This window comes from Ranitomeya variabilis, chromosome 3, assembly GCF_051348905.1.
Source record: "Ranitomeya variabilis isolate aRanVar5 chromosome 3, aRanVar5.hap1, whole genome shotgun sequence".
Lineage (NCBI taxonomy): Eukaryota > Metazoa > Chordata > Amphibia > Anura > Dendrobatidae > Ranitomeya > Ranitomeya variabilis.
This window is the reverse complement of record NC_135234.1, coordinates 77,642,265-77,665,567: the sequence shown is the minus strand read 5'-3', so window position 1 is coordinate 77,665,567 and position 23,303 is coordinate 77,642,265. Positions and strand designations below refer to the sequence as shown.

The window sequence follows — 23,303 nt, the reverse complement described above, 5'->3', positions numbered from 1 at the left end:
CACTGGCACAGGGCCCCTCAGAGTACGCAAAAGTGTCGCTGCTGGTGGGAGGCGCCCCCGCCATGCAAACACACCGCCGTACTTTGAGGGGCCCTGTGCCAGTGGCAATGCGAACGAGTGGGCCCCCCCCTGCTTGCTCAGGATCACAGCACTTGCAACGTTTAAATACTTACCTTTCCCTGCAACACCGCCGTGACGTAGTCCGCATTTCCTGGGCCCACGAAAAACTTGAGCCAGCCCTACTCCCCCCACAACTTTCCCCCAATTCCCTATGCCCAACTATTATTATACAGTTAATTAAGATTGGCAAGCTTCAGAAACAAGAATGGATGTTTTTGGCATTAAAATGGGCACTGTAGGTGTTTTCCTGGCCTCCACTCACTGCCGACTATGCTTCCCCATTGACTTGCATTGGGTTTCGTGTTTCGGTCGATCCCCGACTTTTAGCGATAATCGGCCGACTGCACTCGACTCGACTCTGGACAAAATCGGGTTTCCCAAAACCCTACTCGATCTTAAAAAAATGAAAGTCGCTCAACCCTAGTAAAAACTGAAACACTGATCAAAATTGGAAGAAACTCTGATCAAAAACACTGATGACACTGGGACCAAACTCAGATGATACTTTGATGAAACTAGGACCAATTTTCTCATACAAGAGAATCACTGACATGTGCATGAGCCTAAGTGGGAAAATCAGTATTTAATAATGGTAGATTTTCATCCATGAATTGAGAATGTGGGAAATTAAAGCCACGCTCAGTATTTGATCAATATTTTACATCAGTATTTGTAAGCCAAAACCAGGAGTGGAACAATTAGAGGAAAAGTGTAATAGAAACATATGCACCACTTCTGTATTTATCACCCACTCCTGGTTTTGACTTATAAATACTGAGGTAAAATACTGACCAAATACTGAACGTGTGAATGTTTGCCTCAAGTTCAGTTCAGGAGGAGAAAGAAGCAGATTTCTCTGATAAGATGTATGACAAAGTTTCTTATTTTCATTCTATTGATTTGTGAAAAAATGAAACCAATAGTTACTCTTTAAAACCAAAACTTTATCCTTGCCACCCACCTAACTGCACATGATGCTACATTTTAGATTGAATAACTTAGCTGAAAGGAGGAGTAGCCAAGAGCAGACAATTAATTCATCATCATTTAAATAAAGTGCTGTAATTTACAACAGAAATATATTCCTGAAGTTCATCTCTTACCTTGGGGACCGTAGCTGACAGATGCACCAAATTTATTATGAGGTTCAACCTTTTCTTAAACCTGGTGCATCTTACCCTAGTGCACTGGTCATCAGGTAAAACAACAGTTTTGATGGATTGGTGCCTATATCTTTGGTGTCGGTCCCTCTAAGCTGAGAAATCTGGAAAATAAAGAGTAAAAACAGCCTAAAAATTATCCCAATTACAGAGTCTGTTATTCTTTGACTATTATTTCCAGACTCACAGCTTAGGGGGATCAGTATTTTGATGTACTCTCGACAGATTTGGATTTGTTTAATCATTTTATATTACGTTTCGATTACAAATGTATACATCAGTGGTATCAGTTTGAAGGGGTTTTCCGCTTTCAGAAAACCCCTGTTCAGTGTTCACAGCAACAGTTTGTTTTAAAAAAAATGAACTCAAACTTTGCTTTATTTGCTCTTCCTAGGACCCAGGCTGAGTCTCTGCTGCTGCCCCGTGTTATTGTCTTCAATGCTGATGTCCTATTGACAGCACTGCAGCCAATCCTTGAGTTCATTGGCTCGCATTGGCTTATGCTATCTACATGTGCACAGCTGCTGCGCACACTGATTAGCTACAGCGCTGTCAACATGACATTAGTGCCGCAGACAATACCACACCCCAGGAGCAGTGGCGAGACTCAGCACTAGATCCGGGGAGGTGGTTAAAACATGAGGGTTTTTTTTTTAAAGAATAAAAGCTATGCTTACTTAGTGACTAGTTTTTTATGCAAATCGGAAAACCTCTTTAACTCTATGGTGAATTTACATAGACAAAACCCAAGTAAAAAAAAAAATGAGCATACACCCTGCAGTAAATAAATAATAGTACATGTAAATAATATTAACACTATTTTGATAAAAAAGCACAAAAGAGCATCTAACCACGTCAAGGTGTACCTTCATCAATAGGGATGGTCCTGATCACTATGTCCTACCTATGAAAGTGCCAAGTATTGCCCCTTCTGAACTAGGGAAGTGAAAGGAAACCAGGCGTAACTCGTGATTAAAACTTTACTGGGAAAGGTGGATTAATAGGGGTACTGAGCCTGGAAGGGGGCAACACCCTCATCCACAATATATACCACTGAAAATAAAAAAACATAGGACCGACACACCTACAGTATCAAATTAATGTACAGGTGCACAAATACGCTATGAGGCTAATATACAGATATATACACTACAAATCAGTATACAGTATTTTTAACTTTTTTGTGGTACATAATAATTGGGGGGCACTCTCCGGTGCTCGGCACCCTTATCAGCCCATCTTTTCTAAGCAAGGTTTTAATTATAAGGTATGCCTGATTAGCTTTAATTTCCCCAGTTCTGATGAGTCCTGGCTTGGCACATAGACAGGTGAGACAGTAGTGATAGGGGCCATATTAGGTACACCTTGACTTTTTTTTGCCTTTTTATAGTTTATTTTCTAGTCCCTGTGAAATGACATGACATTACATTGCTCAGCAGTAATAATATATATATCTATCTGTTCATGTAGGAGACATTTTCTATCATTTGGCAACTAACTGAAAAGACATTTTTTGCTCCGGAGGCTACCATTTATTACGTGGTTGACAAGTAAGTATACCTTTATATTTAGTCATTTTAGTACTGTTTAACCTATGTATCCTATATAATCAGGAAATTGGCTCTTTTGTCACCTTTAGGATTCTGCATAAAAAATATTTTAGAGATCATGGACCTAGAACGGCATCATCTGTGAAGCTGACTGTGGTCACAACTTTGCCAATTCCTGTATAAAGGAACTGCATTTATTCTGTCCATGTGGCACTATTTATATAAGGACCACACATACTGTATGTTCAGTCTTTAGTTTTTACAAAAGGTATCACTAACATGCCAATATGATGTTAGTTTTGATGATCCCTACTCTTGAACCCACAACCGTATGTCATGACTGTATAATATGCTATTATTTTTTTAATATATAATTTCACTGATTTCAGCTTTAACAAAGTCTCAGCACCGCTGGTTCAGAAAACCGTGTTCCCTGTAAGACATTCCTTCAGCGCTGTCCTCTCTGTGTAAGTCCTGGAAATGTTTCTTGCATCAGGGCTTTTATATTGGCATAAGATATTTATTTTTAACATCCAGGAATTGTTTGGCTGATATGTGCACCAGGAGTAGATGTAACAAGATGCAATTTACACTCTTTAGGATCTTTAGAAAAACATTGGTGTGATATTACAATATGTTTAAAAAGAACCTGACAGCAGGATTTACTCCCATAATGTGTTAGGAGTGCTGTATCAGCCTCATAATATCCTCACCCTGAGGGGTGGTACGACAGATAAAAAGGAGAGCCGTTTTCTCATTCAGTGCCTGTGTGTGGAGGTGTGAAGATCTTCAGTATTGCTTGTGTTTGCTAGTGACTCAGGAGCTGGACACTAACCCAAGCAGGCGAACCCGCACTACTGTATGGACGGTTAGCTTTGTGTTTTCATTTTGTGTTGGAAAAGACTGTTTTGTTTGGCTGTTTCTCCTTAGCGGTTTATGAAGGTTTTACTAAACCAGCCTGGACATTTTACTGAAAATCACTTCCTGTGCTAACCTGAAGCACAATCGAGCAAGTAGAAATTCTTTACTAAACCAGCCTGGACATTTTACTGAAAATTGCTTCCTGTGCTAACCTGAAGCACAATCAAGCAGTAGAAATTCTTTACTAAACCAGCCTGGACATTTTACTGAAAATCGCTTCCTGTGCTAACCTGAAGCACAATCGAGCAAGTAGAAATCCTTTACTTAACCAGCCTGGACATTTTACTGAAAATCGCTTCCTGTGCTAACCTGAAGCACAATCGAGCAAGTAGAAATCCTTTACTTAACCAGCCTGGACATTTTACTGAAAATCGCTTCCTGTGCTAACCTGAAGCACAATCAAGCAAGTAGAAATCCTTTACTAAACCAGCCTGGACATTTTACTGAAAATCGCTTCCTGTGCTAACCTGAAGCACAATCGAGCAAGTAGAAATCCTTTACTAAACCAGCCTGGACATTTTACTGAAAATCGCTTCCTGTGCTAACATGAAGCACAATTGAGCAAGTAGAAATCCTACAGTACTTAACATTTATCTATTGATTTAGCCAACAGGCAGCACTTTATGTGACAATGCCATCTGCTCCAGCATTGTATGAAGAGGTCCAATATGCATTTAATGTAAGTGTGCAATACTCCTAAAGTTTGTTATGAAAGCAGCTTATTCACCCCCGATTTAATACATAAAATTGTATCCTCAGGTGAATGCAGAAAATCCATTCTCTGCTGAGCTGAGTCTAGAGTTGCAGGTCCCCATTAAACTGAGAAGTGTTACTATTTCAGAAATACAATTTATCCAGAAGATCCAGGTGCGTTCCCTGCCGATGATCTGATGTTCATTTAATAATCACTGTTATTTAGGGGTTATAAATCCTGCATAACTACAGCACATGACCAGAAAAAAACAATTTATAAAAAGTTGTGACCAGCACCAGGAATAGCAGAAATTAGTACATTATCAGCAGGGGCGGACACTGACAGCTGTCTGGACCTCCCTGCCCAGCATGCCGCTTATGATGAGGACAATCTGGCAATTTGACCCCCAGAGCCTTGGCTCTGAGCAACAGACCAGATTGCCCTCACTATCACCACCCTGCAAGCAGGGGTGTGCATAGAGTTCACAGGGCACCATAGCAAAAGTTCTATTTGGGCCCCCACACCTCTAAAATTATATATATTTATATATTTTTACTAAGATGGAGATAAATATCCCCATTAGGATTCGGTTCTGCTGAGCTCAACCATGTACATATTGTAGTAAATTATATGTCTGGTATCTATAGCATCTGGTATTTGATAAAGGGTTCTCCCCAAATAAATCAAGTTATCCCCAAGGAATAACTTACTGACTTTTGGAGGACTGACCACTAGGACCGCCAGCAATCCTGGGGATAGGACTCTGCAGCACAGCCATGAATGGATTGGAGGGGCACTTGCTTGTCTTCTGCTATATTCATTGTCTATGGAACTGATGGAAAGAGCCAAGCGCAGTGCTCAGCAGCTCTCTAGATAATGAAGAGAGCACAACTCTGCTCCATTCAGGATTACACTGTAGACCCCTGTTCTCAGAATCTCTGGGGGGGGCAGTGGTTGGATGACGCCGGCCCTGCCTGCAAGGGCCCCCCTCCGCCTCTAAGCCCTGGTCCATTGAACCAGCTGCAGTGGCGGTATGTCCTCCCCTGGTGGTATGAGTGAGCCCTTATATGTCCCCTATCCTCATTACATTATTTATTGAATGGGACTTTAACATTGTTGGCACCTCTGTTTATTCTCAGTGCATGATGTGAGGGCTCACAATACAGTCTGACGCCCTTATAAACCCATACAAAGTATGAGGTCGTCCCCCCCCACAGTATTAAGCGCCTACATGCAGTATGATGGCCCCACAGCTGCCATACAATATGATGTCCCTACAGCCCTCACACAGTATAATGCCCCAATAAGGCCCTACATACAGTTTTAGGATCGGAACAGAGCTGCCTACAAGTAATGACATTAAAAAACTGAATATTATTCATCTCACCCTGTTCCCCCATTACTCTGGTCTGTGAATGGTGTGCACTGAGGCTCCTTGTAGCATATACGATATAGTGATGTAAATCATGCCTGCAGCGGTGAGACACGGACGTTCCGGCTGAGTGGTGCAGCAGGGAGCCGACCGCTCCCTGATCCACCATACTATTAATTCCGCCAATGCAGCACCTGTGAAATTCTGATGACGGGTGGGGCGGGGGTGGGGTCGGTACCATTGGCACGAAGCCCCCAACTCACGGGTCCTCACTGTAGCTGTCTGTGTAGACTAGAATGGGTCTTTTATAATGCTGTTGCGCTGTATGAGAATTTTTACTTTTTTGGAGATTTTTCTTTGTATGTTATATTAATAAGATCAAATCTTACATTTTTTTTTTAGAATTCAACTCAATGTAGAACGGAAACCAAAGAGCAAATATGTGGAAATGGATTTAATGTAAGTATTATATGAATGATTAAGATAATATATCCCGATAATCATAAACATCCTACAAAGTATTTCTAGGATCTGTGGAATAAATGCAAATTTATTCAGGAATTCTACATTCATCAGTATTAATATAAAGGTCCAGAAGTGGCCGATTTTGGCACAAATTTGGCCACAGGCTTTTATGTTAAGAAATCGACCATCACACCATACAGTAAGGGTGTGTGCACACTTGCGGATTTTGCTGCGTATCGGCAGCGGATTGGCCACTGCGGATTCGCAGCAGTTTTCCCTGAGTTTACAGTACCATGTAAACCTATGGAAAAAAAAATCTGCAGTGCACATGGTGTGGAAAAAAAACACGTGGAAGCGTAGCGGTGTTTATTCCGCAGCATGTCAATTCTTTGTGCGGATTCTGCAGCGGTTTATACCTGCTCCATAATAGGAATCCGCAGGTGTAAAACCGCAGGTGGAATCCGCACAAAATCCACAAAAAAATTGCGGTAATTCCGCTGGAAATCCGCAGTGCGGTTTACCAGCAGATTTACCAAAATCAGTCCGGAAAAATCCGCACCACTTTCCGCAACATGTGCACATACCCTTAGACACCTTGATATTTAAGTACCATAACACATCTTCTCCACAAAGCTGCCTTTCATTGCCAGTCAATAAACGCGCCGATACCAAAACATTTCTTTTGGCCAATGCTTCTATGCTTCCAGTTCATATGATACATTTTTCATCCACATAAATATACAGTAATAAAATCTATCACCACTTTAACCAGGGAGAAGCTAGGATAAACGCGGTGTAACAGCCTTAATTCCAGCCATATCCAACTGAGGCGCTGCATCAGGGACCAAATGTCTGCACTTGTAGCAACATTTCGGGGACCTCTCCATTTTTAAACACTCAACTGGTAATAACCTACTTCATCAATAAGGCTGCACCACATAATAGCCAACACCAACCGTAAATGCAGATAATAAAATCACAGGCAATTTACATAAACTTGTCACAAGATGGCAGTAGGTTAACAATGCATATTTTCTTACAAGAAAGATATGTATTATTATAACATTTCAAATATAATGTATATTGTGAATTGGAATTCATCATGAATTTAGGTAGCGACTATTATTACTGACCACTGCAGCTTTTAGCCCATGCATTGCAAAGGGTAAAATTCACAGTGAATGACAATGTTGTGGATTTTTACATCTATGGTATACTTTGATTTTCGTGCAGATCTTTAACATTTGGGGATGAGGAGTTGGAAACCTCTTGTACTTGTACTGCAAATGCAGCTAATTTGTTGTGCAAAGTCTGTTCACGCTGGTTTTCGCAGCATGCTCTTCACATGTGTTAGGAAATGCTTTGTAATGTGCCCGTAATTTCAGTGGTGTAACAAGAGTCCAAAGAGCCCCGGAGGAAAATTTCGACCTGACCCTTCCCGCCTGCATGTGGGTCAGGTGTCTGGGCCCTTGTAGAGTTCTAAATCCTATAAAGATATGCGTCCCCCCTCCCATCCTGTACTAATGTCACCCATCCTGGATCCTTCTTGGTATAATGTCCTCCATCCTGGGCCCTTCCTGTTAGAATTTCCACTAATCTGTGCCCCTTCCTGTAATAATGTCCAACATCCTTTGCCCCTTCCAGTAAGACTTCCCCAACTAGGCCCCTTTCTGTAATAATGTAACCATACTCACCTTTTCCAGTAATAATGTTCCTATCCTAGGCCACCTCCAGTAATAATGTCCCAAATCATGAAGGAGCTGTCACGGTCAGCTGCAGCCGCTAATATGGCCCAACCCATAGACGCCCCCAAGCCGACCGACCTCAGAAGGCGAAGGGGGCGCGCGTCCCCCGTGAACGCAATACAGACCCTTTAAACTGCAGAGGGGGACCCGGGCCTACCCGAACTGGGGAGGGCAGAGACTGGGGTTCCGTGGCAGCTGAGCATGTGGCCAAGGAAAGAGACATGTAGGACTTGATTACATTGCACAACTTCAGGTATAGAGAAAGTAAAGTTTGCTAAAGTGAAGTCACACAGTACATAAACCAAACAAGACTATGCCAGGCTCCCGATTCCACACCTCCCAGAAGGGTACCACCCAGTGGACCCCAAGACACCAACGGATCACCGAGGCACACATAGGCAGGACATCAGGGTACACGAGGTCATCAGGACGCAGGCAGGACATCAGGGTACAGACAGGACATCAGGGTACACGAGGTCATCAGGACATCAGATAGACATCTGGGACACTGACGTGGCAGCCCAGGTCATCAGCTGGGACACTGGCGTAGCAGCCCAGGTCATCAGTTACATCAGGACATAGAACACAGGGCATCAGGATACACGAGGTCATCAGGACATTGGATAGACATGTGGGACACTGATGTGGCAGCCCAGGTCATCAATTGGGACACTGGCGTGGCAGCCCAGGTCATCAGTTACACCAGGACATAGGACACAAAACATCAGGGTACAGACAGGATATCAGGACATCAGGGTCCATGAGATCATCAGGACACAGGCAGGACATCAGGGTACAGACAGGACTTCAGGACATCTGGACACAGGGTCACCGGCAGACATCAGACAGGAGTCGTTCGGTTCCGGACATCCAAAACGACCTGCAAGCACCACCACAGTCATCAGGCTCCAAGCTTCAGACAGCGGTCATCAGGTTCCAGACTGCAGTCGTCAGGCTCCGGGCATCAGACCTAGGAAGGAACTCAAGCGTGATGGTGCAAGCACCGCCGTACTGGACGTGGGCCAGACGGGGTTAACACTGCATGGTAGACAGAGCACAGAGTAGTAGATGCTCAGCAGAAACATCGGTTACAAGAGATGAAAAGTCACTGGGAGTGAGGCTCCAGATGCAGAGGGATTCCAGGAACATAATCACAGCAGACACAGTTCAGACAGGTTCAGGTACAGGACAGGTACAGGATCAAGGATTTGGGCCTGGATATACCACCTCCAGAACAGGCGCCAGAACAGGACAAAACATAGACAGGAGAGGTGCAGAAACACAAACACACATAACAAAGTTCAGGAGCTTTGTGAGTAGCTCAGGCCCCGCCCATAGGGCAGGGGAACTTTATATAGGAGCTGCCACTCAGCAATTGGCTGGGGACAGCATTTCAAGTACACACCCTAACCCTGATAAAAGCAGGGGAGGTGTGGTCGCGGACGCCCTAAGCACAAACAGAAACCATTACAGCACCATCAGTGCAGGATCTGAGGCTCAGGGCACCTGACTGAAACTGCACGCACTGACACACGTGGAAAGTCATGCACCAGCTGCAAATTACCTCACAACCCGCGGACAGATTCCACAGCAGCAACCAGGGACCGCACATGCGGATGGTCCTACAACAGAAAAGACCTAACCACCATGTACGGCTGCGCAGCAGAGCAGGGAACTGAGAAGGCTCCATCCAGGTAACAGCCAACAGTATCCCAGCTCAAATTAGGGGGAAAAGAGTAAAGGGTTAAAGCAAACATCATTGTCATGCCGAAAACCAGAAACAGACAGAACGGCATGACAGGAGCCATTTCCAGTAATAATGTCTCCCTTCCTGGGCCCCTTCCAGTAATAATGTCCATGATGTTGGTGTAATGTCCCCTTCTTGGTATAATGTCCCCCCCTCTTGGGCCCATCCTGGTGTAATGTTCCCCATTCTGCAGCTGTTCTCTAACACATTTAAAATATATATATGATTCTTCTGACATTCCCATGCTCCCACGACACTCAGCTTTCTCTTCAATAACAGGCACAGAGGCCGACAGCTGACTTTAGCGTGCTTGCTTTGGGTGATGCATATCGTCACTGCTATGTGGTGCCTGGGACTAACATGGGGCTAAAATGCCGACATCAGCTACCGTCCTCTAATTAGCAGGCACAATGGTTTGCAGTGCAGGAAACTGGTGGGTTCAGATGTGTGTCCTTGGGGTGCTCCTTTAAATAATACCAATATAATAATTGAGGTAAAAATAAATGGTGCCTATGTCAGCTAATAGCAGGTGTAGTTTTCTTTTGACCTTATAGAGGGTGCAAAATGAATATTAAAGAGTCATCCATCTTTTAATACATTTGGCACAAATCTCAGCAACTACCACCTTTACTTTGATTGATGTAAAATAATAGGCTAAATTAACCAGCAACCACCCCATAAAGTGCCAAAATGTTCAGTGTAATCACTTGGATCCCACTACAGTTTAACAAGTTCTATCACATAACCTTACGATATGTCACATCACTTGCCTCTTAACCCTTGAGTTCCTGCATAGTAAACTGGCGGAAAATCAAACCGTGTGGTATAACATTACAAAGCATTTACAGTGTTCATTAAACCCACTTCTATTTGTCAGGACAAGGAAATCATGTGCTGCTTTATCTTGTGCAATGTCACATCTGGAAGGGAAGAGATAAAGATACATACAAGATTATTTTTGAATAAACTTGATGAGGTAAGGTTTGATTCCCTTGTTGATTACAAGCTCCATCTATTTCTCATTCGTCTTACTTTGCTGCTTCTTCCATTCTTCTTGTGCAGAATTCAATGTTGTTATTTGTGGGTAATTTTACAATTTTTGAAATAGCTGAACCCCAAAATATGAATGACATTTGGAACTCAGATGCAGATGATCCATGGAGTATCTTCCAGTAACGAAGAGTATAAATTACAGACCTAGATCTGCAGAGTTGGGGTTCACTTCTTCACTTCTTGGCTCCCATGGTCGGGAGCATTGAGGATATGAGCGTCTCCATCTTACTGTGCACTTTCTTTTACATCGATGCACAAATATCTTTTGCACATTTGTACATTTCTGTTCTATTTGTAGATATTAAAGGAAACACAAGAACTAAATGTCACCGGAGAAATTCTTTATGACCAAACATTGTACGTAAACCTAAAAGAACAAGAACACAAGGCGCAGGTGAGCTATAGAAAGCTGTATAGATGTAACCCTCAAGGGTATTAAAGGGTAACAGAAAAATGCTACTATCTTCCAAAACATTTGCTGTGTCTGTCTACAGGTTGTTTGAGGTATTATACCTCAGCCCATTCACTTTATAGTATATATGAATATAGTGTTCTGGGCTAAGAAGAAGATGTCTGCAGTAATGCGCACACTATCACAATTCCCTTGAGCGAGTGGGCGGTCACAAGACCAAAACTAAGCTAATTGCATACTTGCTGTCATGTGCCAATTAGAGTTTCAGAGTCTCTATTGAGAGAAGTGCAGAAGAATCTAGTCAGCACGTGACCGCAACAATGCAAATACATGTGGTCACATGACCACCATCTCGCACGCGGAATAGAGGGGAATCACAACTGTCAGAATTCGACACCTTGTGTGTCTGCTGATTTGACTTCTCAGCCCAGAAAGCCTCTTTAATGTGCATTTCCAGATACAACCTATGCAACATTTTTTGGAAGAACGTGACCATGAGTTTTATTTCTCTTACAAACCCTTTAAAATGACCATTTATGTGTCAACACTAGAGACGGGAGAATCAATTCGCAGAGCTCCAGTCCATCAGCCAGGTTACTACTATGTGACCGTAGGACGGGAGCCTGCAAATCTCCTCTTATCGCCAAGTTTTCCTTCTCTTTTGATTAGTTTTGATGGTGTGATGTCATCAATACCGAGCATCGTACACATGACATCACAACAGCCTGGATAATCAAAAGAAGAGCCGGTAAAGCTGAGAGGATAGAGAAGATTCGCAGGCCTCCGGTCCAGTGGTCATAGACTACTGACCTGGCCGATGGACTGGAGTCCTGCGAATCAGTTCTCCTATCACTAGTTCAACACCCTCATTTACCATTATGTAGAAGTTTATAAATGTAAAATATTATACTGATACTATCTGAAAACTATGAGGAACCTTTATGAAACTGGACAATTTAGGGAAAAATGAGCGACATGCATTACAAAGCAGCATATGTGATGTGTGATACATGTAATCTTGCTCGGGAACAATCAAAAAATCTTGAAGATAAATCCTGCAGAGGCTTAACTACACAACATTGGCTGCCTCAGCATGAAATACTGGTGTAAATGCATTGACAGTAATTAATAAACGTCTGTCTAGCAAGCTATGAGGTGGGGATATAAGTACATGGTGAATAAGATGAATACATAGAAGTCTTGTGTCATGTCCCCATATCAGATCGCTAAAACACCTTTATTTAAGATGAAGAAATGTGTATATGGGCATGTAGGTCATAGGAAGCTGAATAAACTGATGCCTTCATATCTATTATCCGATGCTTTATTCTAGAGATATTCATGTTTTTCTTATATGTAAATGATCTGTAAAGATCTACGGGCTGGGTATAGATCTGTATGAGACTAAACCTCCAAAGCTTATCTACTATATAATTGTCTAAGGGTCACTTCCGTCTTTCTGTCCTCCTGTCTGTTTGTCACGGATATTCATTGGTCGCGGCCTCTGTCTGTCATGGAATCCAAGTCGCTGATTGGTCTCGCCAGCTGCCTGTCATGGCTGCCGCGACCAATCAGCGACGGCCACAGTCCGATTAGTCCCTCCCTACTCCCCTGCAGTCAGTGCCCGGCGCCCGCTCCATACTCCCCTCCAGTCACCGCTCACACAGGGTTAATGCCGGCGGTAACGGACCGCGTTATGCCACGGGTAACTCACTCCATTACCGCCGTTATTAACCCTGTGTGACCAAGTTTTTACTATTGATGCTGCCTATGCAGCGTCAATAGTAAAAACATCTAATGTTTAAAAATAATTAAAAAAATAAAAAATCATTATATACTCACCTTTCCCGCTCCTCGCGACGCTCCGGTGACCGCTCCATGCAAGCGGCAGGTTCCGGTGGCAAGGATGGTCTGCGAGAAGGACCTGCCATGACGTCACGGTCATGTGACCGCGATGTCATCACAGGGTCTGCGCGCCTGCGCGAGAAGGACCTGCAGTGACGTCACGGTCATGTGACCGCGACACGGTTATGTGACCGTGACGTCATCACAGGTCCTGCGCGCCTGCGCGAGAAGGAGGCGACAGGACTACAAGGGTCCCTGGAAGGTGAGTATATGATTTTTTTTTTTTAACCTGTGACATACGTGGCTGAGCAATATACTACATAGCTGGGCAATATACTACATGACTGGCCAATATACTATGTGGCTCTGTGCTGTATACTACGTCGCTGTGCAATATACTATGTGGCTCTGTGCTGTATACTACGTCACTGGGCAATATACTACGTAACTGGGCAATATACTACGTGACTGGGCAATATACTACGTAACTGGGCAATATACTATGTGGCTGGGCAATATACTGCGTAACTGGGCAATATACTACGTGGCTCTGTGCTGTATACTACGTCGCTGTGCAATATACTACGTGGTTGGGCAATATACTACGTGGCTGGGCAATATACTACGTAGCTGGGCAATATACTACGTGACTGGCCAATATGCTACGTGGCTGGGCAATATACTACGTGGCTCTGTGTTGTATACTACATCACTGGGCAATATACTACGTGGTTGGGCAATATACTACGTCGCTGGGCAATATACTACGTCACTGGGCAATATACTACGTGGCTGGGCAATATACTACGTGGCTGGGCAATATACTATGTGGGCTGGGCAATATATTACGTGGGCTGGGTAATATACTACATGGGCTGGGCAATATACTACGTGGGCTGTTCAATATACTACGTCACTGGGCAATATACTACGTCGCTGGGCAATATACTACGTGGCTGGGCAATATACTACGTGGGCTGGGCAATATACTACGTGGGCTGTGCAATATACTACGTGGACATGCATATTCTAGAATACCCGATACGTTAGAATCGGGGCCACCATCTAGTTTTAAATAAAAGGGGGCATCACCAGTGTAATGTGTAATGGTCACTCTCTACTCTCCTGATCTCACTGCAGATCTGTGTGTGAGTAGGTTCCCTCGCCAGCATTCAGTTTTCAGTCATGGAGATGGGGTCGCCACTGGTTCAGTGACCGATCTGAGAATACATAGCGGCAGCTGTAACTGTGCCACCGGCCCCAATGCAGAAGGAGTGTCAGTCAGGGCTTTCGGTGTGGTTACAGCAGCTGCTCTGTATTGTCAGAGTGGTGACTGAACCAGCAGTGTCTCTGCCTCCATGACGGCAGGTTAATAGTGTTTTTTATGGTGACAGGTTCCTTTGTCCACCTATCACCTTTTGGGTGCAGTCTTATATTCTGTCCTCCAGTGGGCGTTTCCTTCTGGTGACAGATTCCTTTAGATGTTCTGAGATTATATTGATGTTTGGAGCCAGTCTTTGTACTTTGAGCTAAGGATTTTCACCTTGTTGTTTCCCTGCGATAGTTTGTGCCTCTTTCCTGTTTAACTTTAGTAAATAGGCTGCATATTTGTTAAGAATAATTGCTTTATTATTTTATTGGCAGTTCGTCATTTACTTTACTCACTGTAACATCTTTCCTTTGTTCAGCACACTTCTCTTTTAATTAATTTGCACTCTACTCTAGCTCTGGTTCTTTAGGAGGAACATGAAGCAACTTAATGGATGTTTACGGAGTTTAGGTCCCAGTTGCCATCTGATAGTTCTTTGGTTAGGGCTATCTCTGTACCCGCAGGTACCACTAGGGACTGCGGTGTCAGGATATTTAGTCTGTACAGGAACTGGCAGGCTTAGTTGGGCTTTTTAGTGTCTAACCTATTCATCCTGAGAAAGTACAAGCATAATGTAATCGCTGCCTCCTGCTAATACGAACCATATCAAATGGTGGTGCTGGATGTTGCAACGTGCTGAGTAAGGTTTTCCACATTTCTGCCATGCTAACTGGGCTGTGCAGCTGAAGCAGTGTGACCACCACCTCTTCCTCCGAACTGCCCCCATCACTCGGATGGCCTTGTGTTGTGAATTAGACTTCTTGGCTCCCTCTGGTGGTTATTAGTGATATGACTCTGGGATTTTCTTTCCTCAGTTTGCACCCACCTGGGTCGTTAGTCCAGGGGTGTTGCTATATAAACCTCCTGGATCCTTAGTCCAGTGCCTGGCATCGTTGTAATCAGATCCTTTTTGTTTGCTCCTATCTGCTGGTCTTGGTTCGTGCAAAATTAAGCTAAGTCCTGCTTCTTTGTTTTTTGGGTTATTTGCTTTCTCTCATTTTTGTCCAGCTTGTACTAAATGTGATTCCTGACCTTGCTGGAAGCTCTAGGGGGCTGGTGTTCTCCCCCCGGGCCGTTAGACGGTTCGGGGGTTCTTGAATATCCAGCGTGGATATTTTTGATAGGGTTTTTGCTGACCATATAAGTTATCTTACTATATTCTGCTATTAGCTAGTGGGCCTCTCTTTGCTAAATACCTAGCTCATCCTTACGTTTGTCTTTTCCTCTTACCTCACCGTTATTATTTGTTGGGGGCTTGTATCCAACTTTTGGGGTCTTTTCTCTGGAGGCAAGAAAGGTCTTTCTTTTCCCTTCTAGGGTTAGTTAGTTCTCCGGCTGGCGCGAGACGTCTAGAATCAACGTAGGCACGTTCCCCGGCTGCTGGTATTTGTGGTGCTAGGATTAGATATATGGTCAGATCAGTTACCACTGCCCTATGAGCTGGTTTCTGTGTTTGCAGACTTAGAAACTATTTCTGAGACCCTCTGCCATTGGGGTCATAACAGTATGCCAGGCCAACATTGAATGTTTATTGCATTGCAGAAGTGGGATAATAAGAAAGGAAATTCTGAGGTTTTTTTTTTTTTTTCCTCTCTTCCTCCCCTTTACCTTTGAGTGGCTTGTGCTTGCTACAGACATGAATGTCCAGACCTTGATTACAAGTGTAGACCAGCTTGCTGCTCGTGTGCAGGGCATACAAGATTTTGTTACCAGTAGTCCAATGTCTGAACCTAAAATACCTATTCCTGAACTGTTTTCTGGAGACCGATTTAGGTTTAGGAATTTCAGGAACAATTGTAAATTGTTTCTTTCTCTGAGACCCCGTTCATCTGGAGATCCAGCTCAGCAAGTGAAAATTGTTATCTCTTTTTTACGGGGCGACCCTCAGGATTGGGCTTTTTCGCTAGCGCCAGGAGATCCGGCATTGGCAAATATTGATGCGTTTTTTCTGGCGCTCGGATTGCTTTACGAGGAACCCAATCTTGAAGTTCAGGCAGAAAAAGCCTTGCTGGCTATTTCTCAGGGCCAGGATGAAGCTGAAGTGTATTGCCAAAAATTTCGGAAATGGTCCGTGCTTACTCAGTGGAATGAGTGTGCTCTGGCCGCAAATTTCAGAAATGGCCTTTCTGAAGCCATTAAGAATGTGATGGTGGGTTTCCCCATTCCTACAAGTCTGAATGATTCTATGGCGCTGGCTATTCAAATTGACCGGCGTTTGCGGGAGCGCAAAACCGCTAATCCTCTGGTGGTGTTGTCTGAACAAACATCTGATATAATGCAATGTGATAGAATTCAGACTAGAAATGAGCGGAAAAATCATAGACGTCAGAATGGGTTATGTTTTTACTGTGGTGATTCTACACATGTTATATCAGCATGCTCTAAACGCCTAACAAGGGTTGTCAGTCCTGTCGCCATTGGTAATTTGCAACCTAAATTTATTTTGTCTGTGACTTTAATTTGCTCATTGTCTTCTTACCCTGTTATGGCGTTTGTGGATTCAGGTGCTGCCCTGAGTCTTATGGATCTGTCATTTGCCAAGCGCTGTGGTTTTGTTCTTGAACCGTTGGTAAATCCTATTCCTCTTAGAGGTATTGATGCTACGCCATTGGCGCTGCAAAACCGCAGTTTTGGACGCAGGTAACCATGTGCATGACTCCTGAACATCGGGAGGTGATTCGTTTTCTTGTTCTGCATAAAATGCATGATTTGGTCGTTTTGGGTCTGCCATGGTTACAGACCCACAATCCAGTCTTGGATTGGAAGGCAATGTCTGTGTCAAGTTGGGGCTGTCAGGGAATTCATGCTGATTCCCCGCCGGTGTCTATTGCTTCCTCTACTCCTTCGGAAGTTCCTGAGTATTTGTCTGATTATCAGGATGTATTCAGCGAGTCCAGATCCAGTGCTCTGCCTCCTCATAGGGACTGTGACTGCGCCATAGATTTGATTCCAGGTAGTAAATTTCCTAAGGGAAGATTATTTAATCTGTCTGTACCTGAGCATGCCGCAATGCGTTCGTATATCAAGGAGTCTCTGGAGAAGGGGCATATCCGTCCATCCTCTTCCCCTCTTGGTGCGGGATTCTTTTTTGTGGCCAAGAAGGACGGATCTTTGAGACCTTGTATTGACTATCGGCTTCTGAATAAAATCACTGTTAAATTTCAGTATCCTTTGCCTCTGTTGTCGGACTTGTTTGCCCAGATTAAAGGTGCCAAGTGGTTCACCAAGATAGATCTTCGTGGTGCGTACAACCTTGTGCGCATTAAGCAAGGAGATGAATGGAAGACTGCATTTAATACGCCCGAAGGTCATTTTGAGTACTTGGTGATGCCTTTTGGGCTCTCTAATGCGCCCTCAGTGTTTCAGTCCTTTATGCATGATATTTTCCGGAAGTATCTGGATAAATTTATGATTGTTTATCTGGATGATATTCTGGTTTTCTCTGAAGATTGGGACTCACATGTGGAGCAGGTCAGGATGGTGTTTCAGGTTTTGCGTGAGAATGCTTTGTTTGTTAAGGGCTCAAAGTGTCTCTTTGGAGTACAGAAGGTTCCCTTTTTGGGGTTTATTTTTTCCCCTTCTGCTGTGGAGATGGACCCAGTCAAGGTCCGAGCTATTCATGATTGGACTCAACCCACGTCAGTTAAGAGTCTTCAGAAGTTCTTGGGTTTTGCTAACTTCTACCATCGTTTTATCGCTAATTTTTCTAGCGTTGTTAAACCTTTGACGGATATGACCAAGAAAGGTTCTGATGTTGCTAACTGGGCTCCTGCAGCCGTGGAGGCGTTCCAAGAGTTGAAGCGCCGGTTTACTTCGGCGCCTGTTTTGTGCCAGCCTGATGTCTCACTTCCCTTTCAGGTCGAAGTGGATGCTTCTGAGATTGGGGCAGGGGCCGTTTTGTCACAGAGAGGCCCTGGTTGCTCGGTAATGAGACCATGTGCTTTCTTCTCCAGGAAGTTTTCGCCTGCTGAGCGGAATTATGATGTCGGCAATCGGGAGTTGCTGGCCATGAAGTGGGCATTTGAGGAGTGGCGTCATTGGCTCGAGGGTGCTAAGCATCGTGTGGTGGTCTTGACTGATCACAAAAATCTGATGTATCTCGAGTCTGCTAAACGCCTGAATCCTAAACAGGCCCGCTGGTCATTGTTTTTCTCCCGTTTTGACTTTGTGGTCTCGTATTTACCAGGTTCAAAGAATGTGAAGGCTGATGCTCTTTCAAGGAGCTTTGTGCCTGACTCTCCTGGAGTCGCAGAACCAGTTGGTATTCTTAAAGAGGGAGTTATCTTGTCAGCCATTTCTCCTGATTTGAGACGCGTGTTGCAGAGATTTCAGGCTGGTAGACCTGACTCTTGTCCACCTGACAGACTGTTTGTTCCTGATAGGTGGACCAGCAGAGTCATTTCCGAGGTTCATTCCTCGGTGTTGGCAGGTCATCCGGGAATTTTTGGCACCAGAGATCTGGTGGCTAGGTCCTTTTGGTGGCCTTCCTTGTCACGGGATGTGCGGTCATTTGTGCAGTCCTGTGGGACTTGTGCTCGAGCTAAGCCTTGCTGTTCTCGTGCCAGCGGGTTGCTCTTGCCCTTGCCTGTCCCGAAGAGGCCTTGGACACACATTTCCATGGATTTCATTTCTGATCTCCCGGTGTCTCAGGGCATGTCTGTCATCTGGGTGGTATGTGATCGCTTTTCCAAAATGGTCCATTTGGTGCCTTTGCCTAAGCTGCCCTCCTCTTCCGATCTGGTTCCTGTGTTCTTTCAGAATGTGGTTTGTTTACACGGCATTCCTGAGAATATTGTGTCTGACAGAGGATCCCAGTTTGTTTCCAGGTTCTGGCGATCCTTTTGTGCTAGGATGGGCATTGAGTTGTCGTTTTCGTCTGCCTTTCATCCTCAGACTAATGGACAAACGGAGCGAACTAATCAGACTCTGGAGGCTTATTTGAGGTGTTTTGTTTCGGCAGATCAGGATGATTGGGTGACCTTCTTGCCGTTGGCTGAGTTTGCCCTTAATAACCGGGCTAGTTCCGCTACTTTGGTTTCGCCATTTTTCTGCAACTCTGGTTTCCATCCTCGTTTTTCCTCGGGACATGTGGAGCCTTCTGACTGTCCTGGGGTAGATTCTGTGGTGGATAGGTTGCAGCAGATCTGGAATCATGTGGTGGACAACTTAAAGTTGTCACAGGAGAAGGCTCAGCGTTTTGCCAACCGCCGCCGCGGTGTGGGTCCCCGACTTCGTGTTGGGGATTTGGTATGGCTGTCTTCTCGATTTGTTCCTATGAAGGTCTCCTCTCCTAAATTTAAGCCTCGCTTCATCGGTCCTTACAAGATATTGGAAATCCTTAATCCTGTGTCCTTTCGCTTGGATCTTCCGGTGTCGTTTGCCATTCACAACGTGTTCCATAGGTCCTTGTTGCAGCGGTACGTTGTACCTGTGGTTCCTTCTGTTGAGCCTCCTGCTCCGGTGTTGGTTGGGGGCGAGTTGGAGTACGTGGTGGAGAAGATCTTGGATTCTCGTCTCTCCAGACGGAGGCTTCAGTATCTGGTCAAGTGGAAGGGCTATGGTCAGGAGGATAATTCCTGGGTGGTTGCCTCTGATGTGCATGCGGCCGATTTAGTTCGTGCCTTTCACGCTGCTCATCCTGATCGCCCTGGTGGTCTTGGTGAGGGTTCGGTGACCCCTCCTTAAGGGGGGGGGTACTGTTGTGAATTAGACTTCTTGGCTCCCTCTGGTGGTTATTAGTGATATGACTCTGGGATTTTCTTTCCTCAGTTTGCACCCACCTGGGTCGTTAGTCCAGGGGTGTTGCTATATAAACCTCCTGGATCCTTAGTCCAGTGCCTGGCATCGTTGTAATCAGATCCTTTTTGTTTGCTCCTATCTGCTGGTCTTGGTTCGTGCAAAATTAAGCTAAGTCCTGCTTCTTTGTTTTTTGGGTTATTTGCTTTCTCTCATTTTTGTCCAGCTTGTACTAAATGTGATTCCTGACCTTGCTGGAAGCTCTAGGGGGCTGGTGTTCTCCCCCCGGGCCGTTAGACGGTTCGGGGGTTCTTGAATATCCAGCGTGGATATTTTTGATAGGGTTTTTGCTGACCATATAAGTTATCTTACTATATTCTGCTATTAGCTAGTGGGCCTCTCTTTGCTAAATACCTAGCTTATCCTTACGTTTGTCTTTTCCTCTTACCTCACCGTTATTATTTGTTGGGGGCTTGTATCCAACTTTTGGGGTCTTTTCTCTGGAGGCAAGAAAGGTCTTTCTTTTCCCTTCTAGGGTTAGTTAGTTCTCCGGCTGGCGCGAGACGTCTAGAATCAACGTAGGCACGTTCCCCGGCTGCTGGTATTTGTGGTGCTAGGATTAGATATATATGGTCAGATCAGTTACCACTGCCCTATGAGCTGGTTTCTGTGTTTGCAGACTTAGAAACTATTTCTGAGACCCTCTGCCATTGGGGTCATAACAGCCTTGACTCCATGTGGGATCTAGAACCTCATCATCTTTACAGCGTCTGTATACTGTACTGTATACTGTACTGTATACTGTATGAGGAGGCACGATCAACTGAATACAGTATAAAGACGCTGTAAGGCGGGGGACCTGGGTGACAGGCTGACACACGCAGTGCGCATGCCCAGGAATCCTAGCCCCGCACAGTGCATAATGCATAACACACTGCGGGGCTGGGATTCCCAAGGTGGGTGGCCGCAATGCCCGCACAGGCACAGTCTGCAAGCCTGGCTGGGACGTCACACGGCCAGAGCTTACACACAGCGCAGGCGCCGGTTTTGAAGAGAAAAAAGCGCGGAGGGGGTGGCGCCGAAAGTCCCTGAAGATTTGAGTGACGGCAGAGTAGCGGTTCAAGCTGGGGAGTGAGGACCCGCCTCCCTGGCTAACGACAGGTATTTTGGCTAACTTTCAAAACGCTTTATTTTGGGAATACTGGAACCAAAAACTAAAAGAGCCACCTTGTTAGAATGCAGCATTACTGCTGCACACGGTGGCTCTTTTAGTTTATAACGGCTGGAGGGGGGTGACAGTGGCCCTTTAAGTCTGCTGCCATACGAATCCACTTATATCCTCTATACTCCTCCACCTCTCCCCACTGCTAATCCCTACCAACACTGACCTACAAAGCCGCCCATATTCTGTCTCCCCCATATATCTCTGAACAAATCTCACGATATCTCCCACCATGTAATCTCTGATCCTCCCAAAACCTTTCTCTCCTCCTTAATCGTAAGTTCTTCATCCAATCGCCTGCAAAACTTCTCCAGAGTATCCCCCATCCTTTAGAATTCTGTGGTCCAATACATCCAATTATCCCCGACATTTTTAAATTTCAAGCGGATCTTGAAAACCCATGTCTTCGGAACAGCTTACAGGCTGCAATGGCCCCACAGCCACCTCACCAACGCCAAAGCTGCTGCAGCCCCCAAACCTACTGACTTCCTCACCATTATCCTTTAGAATGTAAGGCCGCTATGATAGGGTCCTCTCGCCTCTGTGCCTGTCTGTCACTATTAGTTTGTTCATTGTAATTTCTATTTATGTTTTTTATGTAACCTCTCATCATGTACAGCACCATGGAATCAATGGTGCTCTAAAAAAATTAATAAAAATAATCCTGCATATGATATTCCACCCAGTCATCACCCATATCCTCCTTGCCAGACTACACACTGCAGCAGTTGACACCTGTTTAATCATCATCAGAGACATGCTTCGGTGGTCTGCATACCGTTTACACTATCCCTCCCACGTACTCATACTCCAACAGAACAAGTGGTTGGGCACCAGTGCATTCAATTTCTTCCAGTTGTTGGCCAGATCCAGGTGGATGTCCAGGTGGATGGACAATGGAAAGACAGCCAGCAGAGTCATCAAAAAGCAGAAGTGACTGCTGCATGACTTGGGGTTCAGACTGCTTGACCGATGTGCAAGGGGTGAGGTGAAAGACAGATGCCCATGGGCCACAGGTGCAAAATCTGCGCTTTCAGCAATTGACCAGGTGAAAAGCAAAGTGTTCTGGCCTCACCATTCATCCAGCGGTACTCATGCCTACGAAATTACGCAGAACACCTGTGTGCACCAGAGGAATGTGTGTCATTTGGGCACGTAGCAGGCAGGGCTGTGGAGTTAGTAAGTCAAACATCCGACTCCTCAATTTCACTGATTCCCGACTCCATGACTCCGACTCCACAGCATTGCCTCACTACAGAGCATGTACATAAAGTGCAGCGAAGATTCATCTCAACTAAAAGCCGAGATCCTTAGAGCAGGAACAGAACAGACATTTATAGAACATTTCATAACTTCCCAAACTCTTATGAAAAAATTTACTGTACCAAATTTATTATATATTTTAGGAGTCTTAGTCGGTCCATTTTGTACCGACTCCACCAAACTGGACACCGACTTCGCCTCCACAACTTTGATTCCACAGCACTAGGAGCAAGCACAGATAGACCACGTCCTCTTTCTCCCTGCAGCAGCTACACCGCCACCAGCAGCAACACAGCCACATCCACTATTTGATGCTCTCCTCATTGTTTACAACACAAAAAAGTGCAGAGTATTACACGGCCTGTATACAGAGAGACAGAGGCCAGCAGATTATTACACTGCCTGTTTTCAGAGTACCCCCACAAAAAAACAAACAAAACCCCCACAAAACCAGTGTTGGCTACCTCCTCCTCCTATGCCTCTTCTACCTGCACCTCCACCTATTCCTCCACTTGGACCTCCGCCACCTGGTTCTAGATTGTTATTTTATTTTTTTTATTCTATGTTCTTTTAAAGGGAACCTGTCACCTGAATTTGGTGGGCCCTTTTTTCGGTCTGATGGGTGGTGT

At 44.8% G+C, this 23,303-nt stretch overlaps 1 protein-coding gene across 1 annotated transcript in view; it reads left to right on the top strand.

Moving 5' to 3' along the window:
• ITGAE (integrin subunit alpha E) overlaps positions 1–23,303 on the top strand; it is a 179,764-nt gene that overhangs the window by 151,212 nt on the left and 5,249 nt on the right. The window contains exons 24-30 of the mRNA XM_077294231.1: positions 2,751–2,830; positions 3,220–3,297; positions 4,358–4,430; positions 4,511–4,618; positions 6,220–6,276; positions 10,652–10,750; positions 11,126–11,221. Of these exons, the coding sequence (XP_077150346.1) occupies positions 2,751–2,830; positions 3,220–3,297; positions 4,358–4,430; positions 4,511–4,618; positions 6,220–6,276; positions 10,652–10,750; positions 11,126–11,221 (591 nt within the window). The remainder of the gene's footprint in view (positions 1–2,750; positions 2,831–3,219; positions 3,298–4,357; positions 4,431–4,510; positions 4,619–6,219; positions 6,277–10,651; positions 10,751–11,125; positions 11,222–23,303) is intronic.